We start from the raw sequence: 14,958 nt of genomic DNA on the forward strand, positions 1-14,958 counted from the left end.
TAATGATCTTTCATTTATTAAGGATTGTGTTTTTTTATTATTATTTATTTATTTGTTTGATTCAGTGTTTCTTCTGCTCTGTTAGAATCTACTTTTAAAGGTTAGTTTTTATTTTTCATTATTGGGGGGGGGGAGGCACAGAAGACGTATTGGTGGATTTTCTTTTTGAAATATCTGCTTATTTTCGCTTCTTTTTGTTCCACTGGCTGACATTACGCTGGTTTTCTGCTATTTAATTTTTTTAATTACATTTATTATTTTTTCTTCTTTGTCATAGAACAACGAATAGGCAACTAAACAACAAATAGGCCATAATTCTTCAGCTGTTGGCTTTTTCTTCTTTTTTTCGTTTGATAGTGGTTTTTACTTCTTTGTTATTGTCTTGAATGCTGTTTTTTTTTTTTTTTTTTCTGTTGATAAAGGTTTCTTGATGCAAAAGATATATCCGCTAATAAAAAGTCCTTATTTGGGCTTTTGTTAGTACATAGGTTTTTCACTCTCTTAATTAAAAATTTACATGTTACTGTGTATCTTAAATTCATTTTATTATATTCAATATCTAAATTGTATTTCTTTGATACAGCTTATTCCATCTGTAATAATTTTATTTGTTGTTTATGTTTTCTAGGTAGCAATATGATTCCTTACTTACAACTGAAAGAAAAAATAAGTCAGTATTTAGATCTGAAACACTACTCAAACAAAGAGCAGCTTCTGATGGAAATTCCAAAGAAATGGGAAAAATATGGTGATACTGTTCTATTTAAAGAAAACAGTTTTGTTGATTCGCAATGGAATGACCTATTCGAAGGTTACTATAGCTTTTGTTCTAAAAATAATTCCTTTCAATTGGCTATAGTTGTTTAAATGCATAACTTTTAACTATTAAATTTATATGATATGAATATACCCCAAAACCAGATTTTGCATTTTTGCTCTTAGTAGGGATCCTTTTTTTTACAAGGAAGGTATTTGCAGGCTTCCAAGACAGTAATTTTGAATGGAGATTAATGTTTTTTTCAGCTGAAATCAGGAATGAACAGGTCAGATTAAGGTTTATAAAGTCTTTTGTGGCAACAGTGATGAGTGTTTCCTTTATGATACAAAATCATGTGTCTTAAAAAGGCAGATAAAGATAGACTGGGCATTCTAGGGGGAAGAGGGGATTTAAAGAATTAAATTTTTTGGCAAGGTGCCATTGTATATCTTAATGAAGATCTATAAAAAAAAACAGATGAAGTAAACAGACTAAAAATTAAAACAAATTTAAAACAAAAATTATGCTAAGACCCGCCACCTATATAGAAGGCAGGAAAAGGGTAGAATTTCTCAAGGATATTAAAACAATGATTTTGGTGGAGAATTTTCTTAATTATTCAGATTGACTGGGGGTATTTCTCAATTTGTGTTCTCAGGATGGATAGAGACTGTATTTCTCGAGTCAGAAGAAATGAACTTTGGCTTGAAGTCATTGATTATGTATATCTTGTTGTTATTAATTTGTTTTGAGTTATTGTGTTAATATTTGAAAACTTAAATTTTGTTTTCGATCTAAATCTAGCTCTGTGCATTCCTCAGACAGGCTACCCTTGACTTTTTCATAAAATTCCTAATGGATCGCCCTGATCTCTTCCATGATTGGATTCTTTTATTCCAAAATTAGTTTGTAGACTCCTTGTAGAAACTCGTTTCTTGCAGGATTCCAAAGAAACGAGGTTGATCATTGCCTAGGTCTTTGGGTGCCAACCAAGAATCAGTCTTGAAACTGATCACACTTCGTCAAACATTTTGTGCAGCATATATCAGAACAATTATCAGCTGCAGGGGCTTGCTCTGTAGGTCTGGAAACAGAACACTCAAAATAAGCATACATTACTAGCAATCCTGCAGGCTTCACATGTTTTACCAAGGGGGTGACCCAACTTGTGTAGGGATCATTTTTGCTGCTAGATTGAATCGTTGACTGTCTTAGCTTGCCTAGGTATTCTCCTCCAGGGTAATCTTTGTGGCTTGAGCTTTTTCACTCCCTGCATTAAGTTTCCTCGTGATCTCATAGTTCACAAGCAGTTCCATTGACTTCTGGAAGTGGGTTTTCAAGTTCAAACTGTTACATAAACTGGCAATTTACTTTCTTCAGCAAGACTGTCAGGTAGCTGTGCTTGGCATAGAATGTCTTTTACTGGATCTTGAATTGAGGTCTATTTGGGTTCACACGTATTGCTTCCATCTTGTTCTGTAAAATAAAAATGAATACCTATTAATTTTTAGATTAAGGAAACATCACAACAAATAATTAGGGACCCTTTCTTTTCTTAATGTTCTTTTGGCTGCCCATTGTGGTAGTCTCTGAGCAACAATAGGAGGTGCAAGTCGTTTGAAATACTAGATAGAACCACAATAGAATAAAACCAGTCGAGGTTTGAAGTTGGAAAATAGTGGTCTTTTCCAAAGTCGAGTGGCAATGTTAGTGACAAGGGATATAAATCTGAGGCAATGGATATAAGCTGAGTAGAACAGTCTATTACAAGTACTACTTATTTTGTCTTATCTAACTTTGTATTATGATAGAGAAGAATAAATATATGCTTTGCAAAAACTGAATTGTATACAATTACTTATAACAAAATACTGTAAGTATTTACTTATAAATTTATGATCTGTATTTTATAATTCTACTCATAAATTCATTATAATTATAGTTTTAATAAATTCATTTTATAAGTAAGTTTATTTTATAACTTAACTTACAAAATTCATTGTGGTTTATATTGTTGTATGATATATAATTTCAAACAAAATTATAAGTATGTATTTAATTTCTAATTTACTATGTTAACTAGTCACATTTGGCAACATATTATCTCCCAGTACAGGGGTATGAGGTGAATAGAATTTCAGTTTAGTGGTATGGGATATAAATCCCAGTGTGGTAATGAAGCTGGGTTTAATATAGAGAGTTGAAGAGAATTGAAGAGATTTTGAGCTAGAAAGCAGTGAAAACAGTCTCTTCGAGTTTAGTTGCATGGATGTGAATTTGGGTGTGGCAATATAGTATCTCCCAGTACTCATGTATGTCATGTTCTATTGGGTGTCTATTGACATGTACAGTTCTAAGGAGTTATAGTAAATTTTCGGAAAATAAAATGTGGAAAACGAGTACCTAGTGTCATTAAAAATATTGAGTGTTCTCTCTCACTCCTGCATATGTACAAATGGTCGAATTAGCTTTCGTTCTTTAAGGGCAAGACATGTTACGAATAGCTCTCTTTTTTTGCTATGTATCTTTCTGTTTGTCTGAAAGATAGCGATATGAAAAAAAAATAAAGAAAGAGATAGCCTATTCGCAACATCTCTTGCAATTCCAAACGTAATGTTTTGCAATGTTATTGTATAATTTTATTGTTTTGTATTCTCAAAAATGTTTGGAAAATAAATCCACTGGGGTGGATTCAACTGGGGTTAAATCCACAACTGGGGTTAGTGGGGTGTTCACACCCCACTAACATTTCTTACCCTCTTCATTAGGAAAATAAATCCACCGGCCCTCCTCTCTAATAATTTCTAGTGGGTGCACCTATGAACTACTCTTTTATACAACCATAAACGCATGTACACATGTATAAACTTTTCAAATTAACATTTTCAAACCCCTTTTCCTCCCCCCACCTTTACCTTTCCCTCTTCTGGAGATATCAGCCTAAGTCCTCTTGCAAATATATCCTACTTTTTAAGGCGATATATATACGAATATTTTAGAGAGTGAACCTGCAGAATATTTGGAGGGGGCCTGTAGTTTGAAAAAAAACTACAACAGAAAAGTACTAAATGTGTTTTCAAATATTACCGATTTTTCCACTTTTCATATGTTTTGGGTTTTCTAGAGGAAGGGGCTAAAGCTCACTTGCCCTTACCTGTGTGTGCTTTTGCTACTTTTGTTCACTAAGACGTTCAAACTATTAGCTTAGATTAATGTCTTCGCAAATTACGTATGTTTTCAGGGGTCTTGCTCACTTTATTCCATTAGTTTGGAAAATGAGCAAATTAAAATTTAATTTTATTTTTCAGACGAAGTGATCTTTCAGACAATCTGTAAGTGTCTTCAGGTTAAACGGATTGCAAAGCGTGGACGTATTGAAAATGACAATTTTAGAAGTCCGAAAATAAAACTCCTGTATGGTGACTGTCCTTGGGTGTCCCACAAGGACAATAATGTAAGGTAAATATAAACTAGAAATTCCAATTTTTTCTACAATACAGGCCTTCTTGGTCACGTAACTTCTGAACGTTTTTCATGCTGAGTATAGTTTCTCATTTCGAAGTAATAGAGAGAATTTCCAACTATATAAAATAAAGTAATCAAGCTATTCTTACATGGTCAGGTATTTCGACAGAGGGGGGAGTAATGTCAACAGTATCATACTCATTGTGAACCATCCTCTAAATTACCCTGGGTAATTAACCAAAGATGTTGGAATGACACCAGTTAACGCTGTAATAAGCGATTTCTATACATATATTCTTTGTTGGTGTTTTCTGATTAGTTTGTTATAAATCATATTTAATCTGAAATCTTTTTCAATCTTGTTTGTATTAATTATTTTTTTTTTTAATTCACAAAAGAAGTTTTTCAAGGAAAAGTAAAGAGCTATACTAAATCAAGTTGAGCAGAATTTCCCAAGCGTAAAATTACCAGAAATCCCCATCGATAGATAAATGAAGCCCAAAACGAACAGAAATTACACTAAACAACCAAATCAAACTCAAAATGAGCAGAAACTAAAAGGAGTTTGGTTGGCACCCTTGTTTCTTGTAAAGACCAGAACATAATTTGCACTTTACTAAAAACAATCCTTATTTTCAGCTGTGTATTTCTATTTCTAATAATATCGAAAAAAATCGCCATCATAACCAAGATTACTGAAAAAAGCCTAGGTGAATGGGGATTGACAATTTAATATAGATTTTGATATTCATTTCTGAAAGTATGAATAATATTGGATTTATTAAAGTTAAAAATGAGAAAACATTTAAAATGTATTTTGTTCTGAAAGTTCCAACTTAATAAACGCAGTCATCCCTAAATAACGCCCTTTTGACAACCTGTATGCACATAACGTGTTTTGATTTATTTAAACACTCCCCTCAACATTTTCTGAAAGCTTTGTCTGAATGCCCTAAATCTTTTTGGACAATAAGGTTAAACATGTCCCCCTTTCTCAGTAACAAATACTGTATGTAAACAATGGGCGAATTGTGTAACTTACAGCCCTTGCCCCGATGGTTGTGGGGGGTTGACATCAGCAAGAGCAAAATTTCTGGGCCTTTCAACTATGCTGAACAATATGGCGATACACCCCAAAGGAGAGCAGAGCTCGTAATTTTTGAGGGTAACAATCATAAGGATTGAACGCATCAACCAATACTATAAAAAGTAAATAAATAAATAAAAACAGATCCCAAAATTGGAAAATGAAAGGCTGGAAGAAAAGAAAAAAAAAGAAATAAAAAAAATGTATGCTTAGTAAGCAGTGAACAGCAGAAGACTCCAACATGGGTAAAAAAAACAAAACAAGTTTAAAATACTGCAATAAGGGCACATGCTCCATCACAAACGGTCAATAAATAATGTTTAATGTTTTTTTTTTAAGTTATACTGCTTATGTCCAAATGACTCGTTTAGAATTTTCTCAATCATTCTATATTTATTTGAGATCAACGGTATTTGAATTTAGTTGAAATCCTAGATCTTTCGGAATTGACACGAGGAGGTCGATACGCTCTATAATGCCTAAGAACTGAAAAAGAAGGCAGAATGAACAGAGACCTCTCGCAGAAATGGTTATCTTGGTTTTGTAACGAGTATATTAAAAGACCATGTTGCAATATTTATATCTATTATACTGGAATATATTGTAATTTTGGATGGCCTACCCTGATGTACTTTTTTTCTTAGCAATGATTCCATGTCTAAACCTGAAATATCCTGTTTTTTAGGTAATTGCTTATTCATGTAGGATAAAAAATTGTCACTTTGACTTTACGAACCGGTCTCGGTCTCCATTTTGCCAAACCCCCGAACTTTTAGTTAAGTTTTGTTGATATTAAATTTCTTTTTAGATTAACATGGAATATCGAACACTCTATGTTTAGCGCAGGGAACATATCCGAAAAAATTCGCTTGTCTAAACTAGACTGCCGATCAGAAGTTGTTGTTGACTTATATGCAGGCATAGGTTATTTCAGTCTTCAGTATTTAGTAAATGCTAAAGCTAAATTTGTTCATGCTTGTGAATGGAATCCATATGCTGTTGAAGCACTCAAAAGGAATTTAGTTCTTAATGGGGTTGCAGATAGATGTGAAATTCATTTTGGAGATAACAAAATGGTAAGGTTCCAACTTTATCACTTTTTGAGAAAAATACGTGGTTAAACTATTTTCTGAAGAACTGTTTGACATACTGGTAAATATTTTATGGAGTAACCCTTCTGAAGGAAACGTGCTAATAAAACGAACGTTGCTTAATTAGACTTCTAATTTTATACTCTTTCCAAATATCATGGTCGCTTCTGTGACAGTGCACCCCACCCGATCATATTCCCAGATATAGTCCTAATAGGAAAATATAGCCAAATATAATAAAATATAGCCAAAATATAGCAAAAATAATAGCCAAAATATAGCAAAAATAATAGCCAAAAAATACAAAAAGAATGACATTTTTATTTTACAATATGCATCATTTGTCTATGAGATTTTCATGTTTCCTCCCATTCTTATGCACTTTCAAAAATCATTTTAAAGTATATTTATTTCCACAGTTCTATTTTTCTCACTCAGGCGAAACGAAAGTTTATCGATTCAAGAACGCAGAAACCTGTTCAAACAAAGAAGAATGACACGATCACTAGATTCAACATGAATATGAAATATATTACTGGGGCTTTATTTGAGACCATCAGGGGGCATTGTCACAAAAGTGTAAAGAGCATGAAATAAGGAATCTAATGGTGCTTCTTTTATTTCATTACCATGTTTTCTTCAGAAGAAGCTAACCACTAAATATTTACTGCATTATTGAATTCGTGTACCGCCTATGGCTATGATTTTAAAATAATGACCAGTAATTTTTCTCACGTCTGTTTCTTTTCCTATATATTTGTCTTCTTCATTCTCAAAACAGAAAAAATCAGAAGGCTCTATCAAGCCAGGAGGGTGGGAGACAATTTGATCTCTGCCCTCTAAATTGAGCTGTTGCTGACCCATTGATCATTCTGGAGACAACAGATAGGTAAAAACACACAATATCCTCTCCTTTTTATAGCAAGATGCGTGGTTGAACTATTTGAATATTTTCTAAGAAACTATTGGGACTACTGCTTTCCCATCTTGTTTGTAGTGGCACCCATTCTTTAAAATATAGGGGGAGGGGGCAAGATATTGTTCCTTGTTCGTGAAGATACAAAAAAGAACTGTTTTGAAATCTAGGAAGGCAATTGTTGCATTAATTGGCGCTAAGGGTTTCCTTTTTAAAATGAGAGACCTGTAAACTTTGCGAACGTGAGGAAAAAAACAGATATTGTTTCTTTACTGAAAGAAAAGCAGCGTTTATATTTTGTTCCCAATACATTTCTTCCCATAAATTTGGTACTCAACTTAAAGTTACTGAAAAATACGCTTTAATTGTAACTTTGCAACCATAAATTACCTCCTATTTGAAATATCCGTTCCTATGTTTTGTCACCATTCTAAAAGAATAAAATTGAGACAGTATAGCATTTTTAAAGTCGTTTTTAGCTAATTTTCGTGTTTAAATTGGCAGATTTTTGTTTAAATTGGTATTAAATTGTGAAAAATTTGTTAGTGTCTGAATCATAGTTTTCTTAATAAATATAGTTTCATAATAAATACATATTTCCCCAAAAACCTCGTTTTTGTGACAAACCCTACCTATTATTCGTATTTTGTCGTTGTTATGCCTAAAGGTCGTATCTGACATTTTACTCCTGACATTGGTAAATCTGGTATTTCTGACATTAGTATATAAGTAAATATGAGATTTCTGACGGTCGTATCTCACATTACTAAATATCGTCGCTGTGTCGCCAAAAGGTCGTATATGATATTTTCACACATCTGAAATTTTGGCTAAAACCGTTGGTTAAGCTACTATAAAAGGGAGGACGAGGATGGCAATATCGACCAGGGTGATGAAGGCGTGATTGAACATGCATAGCGTGATAAGTGTGAAGGTGTAATAGATGATCCCTTCGAGGACAGCTTAGCGAACGGATTTTGGTAATTATGTCAGAAGTATGAAAATATCAGGTACCATCTAACATTTTCACTCATCTGAAGTAATTTGCCAAAAACCGTACGCTAAGGTGTTTCAAAAGGGACGATCTGCATAACATAGGTCAGGAGGAATAAAGTGCTAAAGAACATACATTGCTCTGCCTACCCTTCCTGTAAAAATAGTTTAACAAACGTCTCGTGGCAATTGTTTCAGAGATTCAAAAATGTTAGATAAGATTTTTAAGCGAAACAGCAACAATTTGTACGCTCTCAAAAGACAGGAAGAAAATGCTCTGTCTGTTTAGCCTCTAACGTTAAAGATATGGAATTTTGTGGTGAAGACACTCTTTAGGTTTAGTTCTCAAAATTGCGCAAAATTATCTCCCTTTTAAAGTGTACGAGATAATTAATATAATGTTTCTGTATCCTTATTTGATTTTTTAAATAAATAGATTTATCCCAAAATCAATTCGGCATTAAATTTAAACAATAAAATACAAATACAAGCTCTACGGCTGGGAATGGAAGAAGGAAAAGAAAATACACACTAAAAAAAGAAAACGACAAACTGCTACCCTCCTAATTATTCACCCAAAACTAAGCCAGAGCAAAAAATCAGCAATAGAAACCTCTACTACGTGTTTCACCATGTTCCTTTTTTTAATTTGGTGCCAGCTGCCATCAAATATTCATAAGCACATGTAGAGGTCTTTGTCATAAAAAATTCCCGATTTTTCCTTATTTATAGTAGGAAAAGTTCCGGCTTAACCGATTCGAACAGATAGATTTCATTTCCACTGTCCTTGGTAGTTAAAAAATTCTTGAAATCAACAATTTGTTTCTACAATTTTTCTGAAGCAACGAGACAAGTATCAGGCTATTTAAATGAGTCAAACGAGTGTCGTATGTTGTTAAATTATCCTTTTTGTTTGTTCTTCACAGTGTTTCTTTTTCTTTCTTTTTTAATTTGGTGCCAACTGCCGTCAGAGATGCATAAGCACATGTGGAGGTCTTGGTCATAAATTTTGAATTCCCGATTTTTCCTTATTTGTTAGTAGGTTAGGTTTCCACTTAACCGATTCAAACAATTAGATTTCATTTCCACTGTCCTGTGGTACTTCGAAAATTCTTTGAAATCAACAATTTTTTCTATACTTTTTCTGAAGGAACCTAACGAGTGTCAGGTTTTTCCAAACGGTCAAACAATTGTCACATGTTTTAATTAGCGTTTTCTTGATTCTTAACCATTTTTTTACTTCTTGTTTTATTTGTTGCCAAATAGGCCTACTGCGGAAGATGCATATCAGCATATAGAGGTCTTTGTCATCTAACAATTGTCACTGCCCTTTGTAGTTAAAAAATGCTTTGAAATAAACAATTTTTTCTATATTTGTTTCTGAAGGCACTAAAGGAGTGTAACTTTTTAGCTGACTCAGGCAGAGCATTGCAGGAAGCATGATAGGCACTCAAATAAATAATGTTTTTATTTTATTAAAATTTTTCTGATTGAAATTGTTTGTTCTCCAAATTATCAGCCTTTTTTTCCCTTTTTAGGTTTGTCCTCAGAATATTGGAAACAGAGTCAATTTAGGGTTAATCCCCTCATCAGAGCCGGGTTGGCGAGTAGCATGTCGAGCACTAAGGCAAGATCTAGGTGGCACTCTTCATATCCATGGCAATGTAACCTCTAATCTTGTCAAACCTGGTCAACTTTCTCCTCGTAGTCTGTCTTGTAACATGCAATTAGGTGATAAAACTGAAGATGGTATGCAAAGTATTGATGTTTCTAGCGAATTGTCAAACGAGTCTCTTTGTGCCCCCTCTGTTGATGAAGGTTTACTTCTTGAACAAAAAATTAGGAAATTGATCAGTTCAAACATGACAAAAAGTGAAGATGGTTTAAGTGCTAATCAGTTAAATTGCATAGATGTAACTGAACAGAGTCATTTGAATAATCATACCACAGAATTCCCAGATGAAACCCAGGCGTCCCCATTGATAATGCTTGCTAGTGATTATTCACTGAAATCACAACAAACCGTTTGTGAACGTGAATCTGATGACTTGGAAAGTAGTGTGACTTATAGATATAAAGAGTGGGAAGACTGGGCTCTCTATGTAAAAAGTGAAATTAAAAAAATGTTAGAGAATGGTGGTAACAAATGGAATGTTAGGATAACTCATTTGGAAGATGTGAAGTCCTACGCTCCAAAGATTAACCATTTAGTTCTAGATCTTCTTTGTATTCCTGTAAAATAATGGCAAACATGGTTGCCATCAAACATTCTAAGAACTTCCCAAAGCCGCGGTTGCGTTTTTGGCTAAATTATCCGTAGCTAGTCTAAAAAATGATCCAGTTAAGCAAATATTGTGGCTCAGGTATAGAATAGCCTCTCTCTAGAAAGAGACAACAAAAAGAGAAATATTTTTAGATTGCTAATTGTTTGATCATTTTTATGGTTTTGTTCCGTTTTCGACAATTCATCCCCAGGCGTCCCCTCCCCCTAAATGGTCTCGTATAGCCCTAGGATGTATAAAAACTACAGTAAAAGTGATGATATTCTTATTTTATTATATGCAGCATGTGTCAATGAATCATATAATTCAGAATTCGCCATTAGGAGTAGGCTTTGCTTGAACTGTCAAAATGCAAACAAAACTATGAAAATTAGCATAAGATTAGCAATCTATAAATGTCTTTCTTTTTGTCCTAGCATGTCTGCTTCTTGAGTGCCACTATTTTTTCAACAATTTTGTCACTCGAAAGTAATTCGTTCTCTTTTAAACTCTGCAGCGTATGAAATAAAATTGTGTTTTCTTCATTTTAAGCTGGTGTTAATATTTTCCCAGGATAACGAAAAGATTGAAATGGCTAGGGCATATCTTGCACATGAAGGGTGACAGAAAGTGAGAAAACATATATCATCATGGAGCTCTTGAAACTGTAATTTTCCTGATTGCTTTAGCAAAAGACAAACACTGCCTTAAATCTAAGTTATGCATTAGTACGGATGTTATAAAATTATTTAAGGTTAATCACTTCAAACTATTTGTTAAGTGACTTACCTACAAAAGTATCTTTGAAATATCCTGTTATGTTTATCCCTTTAGTTGAATAATAACATATAAATAGAATTCTAATTTGCTTCTGATGCATATAATGCCAGTTTTATTGCTGAATTTTTACATGTTCCGACTAGCCTATACTTGATCAGTACCCCGACTAAACATAACAGTTGCACAATTCTAATGGCTGTGGCATTGCTCGACGATCATCTGCAGATAAATTAGGTGTCACATCCGTCTTGTTGGGCTTGTTTGTAAACAAGAAAATTTTCTGCTTGTTTATTTTCATAATTGAAGTGTGGCGACAAAGAGGAGAATTTACGAAACGAAAATATCTTAATAATTGTGTAACAACCAAAAAAATCGTAGAAATTTCCGGTTTTCAGGTATGAAAAGAGGGAAGATGGAGCCAGAAGGCAGAAAATGTTCTCATTTGGATGTCCTTGGTACTTTAAGCAGTTAAAGCAATTTAGTAATTATGAGTTCAGTTTAGTAAAAATAGGTAAACTCAGTAATTGTAGAGAATTAGCCAGTCAGAAACCATAAAAAATCATTTAACATTTAATACTAACTACTTGTCGGTAGCAACTGGTTGGGGAACAGCCTAGTGTAATGTTAGGGCTCATTAGGATTTTAAATGCAAAAGGACGAACTAACCAAAGAAAATTAAAATATCAATTTTATGAACCAGTCGAGTAAAAAGTAAAGCGTTACCACAAAACTATTTATTTATTATGTTTATTTTAAACAAAAAATGGAGTAAGCCATAGGCTTGTCTCAGTACAAAATTGATTTAAAAATACACCATTAAAACCATAAATGTTACATTGTCATAAGCATGTCATATTACAAATAATAAGAACAAAAATGATAACACTTTTGATAACAATATATAAAACAAACTTTGCAATGAACAAAAAAGAAAATAAACAAGAATAGGTTATCTGGGTATTGACTTGTGCCATAATTAATAAATTTTGTAGGTTTATCATATTACAAAAACAAATTAATACTTCACGATCAGTAAGGAAACAATTTCAAAGTGCTCTTCTTAAGGTGTTTTATATAAAGAATACCATCAAGATCATAAATATTATGGTTACATTTGCTGCCTTTTCTAAAAAGGAGTTTCAGCCACAGCTATAATAATACTAATTGAAACTATATGGTCGGGTAACATGTTCCATGATCTATGTAGAAATATATTCCATAAGGACTGCTGCTAGCGTTACAACAACACTTACTCTCTAAACAAATCTCGGGTAAAATGAATTTTAGAGACCAAATTCTGCGTCCAGACCGATTTCCGCATCGATTCCTAACAACATTAAATTAACTGTTTGTTCTAGCCAAAAGGACGGTAAGGCATGCACTCAAATTGTTCACTACCTATTTTCAGCTCGGTAGGCTGTTTATATGGCCTAGCAAATGGAACTCAAATTGCGTAATTGTTTTATTTTGGTTGTTTTTTTAATATTTCACTTTTCAATGTATATATTTGGAGTATTTCCAAATTTTGCCAAACTCTGAAAAATGCCTCTCCTACAGTACTACTACATCTCCTACATTTCGAACCATTGGACAAGAACAATATTAAACAAGAAATGATGTACCAAAGACAATTGTTACACAAAGTATTTATGTACGGATAAATCATGCTCCTAGGAAGAGGACCAGAGCTTACCCCTCCTCCAAGAGCAAAAATGACTACTCCTTTGCATATATTTTTTTCTTCTTGACCAAAACACGGAAAGGCAGCGAATACATGGGTCTAATGTAAACTGTGGTGCTAAAATAATATGGAGCTGAATGGCTAAAATTTGTTGTTAACTAAATGAAAATTTTCAAAGGTGATTTATTATTCCTAGTGGACTCACTGGATTACTGGAAATCGTCTCATACTCCCAAGCTCTGCGGTGCTCTTAGAATCATAATAGTGAATGGCCTACGCAACCCACAACCAAACTTCTCTTTTGTGGACGCAGCACATTAAAGTGTATTAAGGAAAACGGGTTATTTTCATTAAAAGCAAAAAGGCCTCACCCCTAGATTTTGGAAGATACGTCTTTTTGTATTGCCATTGAAAAAGAATAAAAGTAACTCCCCCCCCCTACCCCTATATTTCCATGAATTTGTATCACTGTGCAGGTGCCCTGAAGATTAAAATCCATAGGCCTTAATTGTTTATGCCTGGAACTTGGCTCTTACTTATTGGACGAGTTTTCAAGGGAGTTTTTATCGATATTCTATTAGGGAGATAGAAGACATGTGCAGGGTTAATTTTCCTCGGGGTTGGAATTGTTCTAAGGAAACTTTCTGTGGAAGAAATTCTCAATTGGGAGATTTTTCCACGGAAGAAAATTTCCATTGGGGGGGGGGGGTTATGGATAAAACTTTCAGAGGAAGGAGGAGTTTTCCTCGGGATTGGAATTGTCTAAGGAGATTTTCTGTGGAAGAAATTCTCTCTTGGGGGATTTTTACACGGAAGAAACTTTCCATGGGGGATTTCTGGGTAAAACTTTCTAAGGAAGGACGAATTTCCGCCAGGATTTGAATAGGATAATAAACGAAATAAAAAACGAGTCTTTTTTTGATCAAAGTAGGCTAATTATTTTCAAATTAAACTAGTGATAATAGCGAATGTATGAACATAGAAAGATACATAGCCCATGTATTTTATTGGTGGTGGTTTTATTTGTTTTCAGTTTTAGTTGTTTTTTTTTTGTTCTTTTTGTGTTTCTCTTGTCCTGGAGACGCCTTGTTTTGATACAGGCAAAATATCCGCGCTGTTTTACATTTTTCGTCTTTTCTCTCCACTGGCCTCAGTCTCGTTTGTCGTTTTTTTTTCATTGAGTTTTTTCTCTCTGTTGGTTTTTTGTACATAGTCGCCTTTTATAATCAATCTTTTATATACAGCTGCAATCATGATTACTATAATTTAAAGTTTGTGCTGAACTACAATTTAATGTCCGTTCTTTACTATGATACTATGAGTAACAGTTTGTTCTTTAATATAACCCTTATTTATATAAAACATTTAAGTAACTATGGACTAGACTTCATTCTTTATTATAAATTCAAGCGAAGATACTGTAAGTATCCTGTATAGGAGTTTCGGACAAGGCGGTTCTGGTAATGTACTTTCTTCTTCGATCTGACTTTATTTGTAGGAGTTGTGGGTTATTATATTTCTTGGTATGGGATGTGATCGTCTCTTACTAGGTCGCTAGCTACCGCTGGAACCCGAACTACTTTCTGTAGTTATAGACTATTACATTCTATAGTATTAGACGTGATCGTCTCTTATTTGGGTGTTAATTACTGCTGCTACCCGGTTAACAATCTACGATTATGACGTCATTCATCTATTTTGTACATGATAAATGCAGTTTATTTTTTGATTGTATTTTAAAAATTATTATTTTTAATTATGAAAGGTTTTTAACCATATCAATTTCCTTTAAAATAAGCTATTAGAAAGCTCTCTATGAAGTTCTAGTGCCCAGCTATCTGAGTGGAACAGACGCAAAAAAAAATGCCGTTTATGCAGATACCGTAGTTCAAGCAACTTTTCTTGTTTTTCAAGCCAATAGATTTTC

At 33.6% G+C, this 14,958-nt stretch overlaps 1 protein-coding gene across 2 annotated transcripts in view; it reads left to right on the forward strand.

Moving 5' to 3' along the window:
- Positions 1-14,405, forward strand: part of LOC148943680 (tRNA wybutosine-synthesizing protein 2 homolog) — a 46,837-nt gene extending 32,432 nt beyond the window's left edge. For both annotated transcript variants that reach the window (XM_089101506.1, XM_089101507.1), the window contains exons 2-5: positions 629-811; positions 4,066-4,216; positions 6,118-6,385; positions 9,848-14,405. In XM_089101506.1, the coding sequence (XP_088957632.1) occupies positions 637-811; positions 4,066-4,216; positions 6,118-6,385; positions 9,848-10,552 (1,299 nt within the window). In that variant the 5' untranslated portion in view covers positions 629-636 and the 3' untranslated portion in view covers positions 10,553-14,405. The remainder of the gene's footprint in view (positions 1-628; positions 812-4,065; positions 4,217-6,117; positions 6,386-9,847) is intronic.
- The last annotated feature ends 553 nt before the right edge of the window (positions 14,406-14,958 follow it).

Source organism: Artemia sp. Qi Xiang Cuo, chromosome 15 (assembly GCF_049724085.1).
Source record: "Artemia sp. Qi Xiang Cuo chromosome 15, ASM4972408v1, whole genome shotgun sequence".
NCBI classification, from domain to species: domain Eukaryota; kingdom Metazoa; phylum Arthropoda; class Branchiopoda; order Anostraca; family Artemiidae; genus Artemia; species Artemia sp. Qi Xiang Cuo.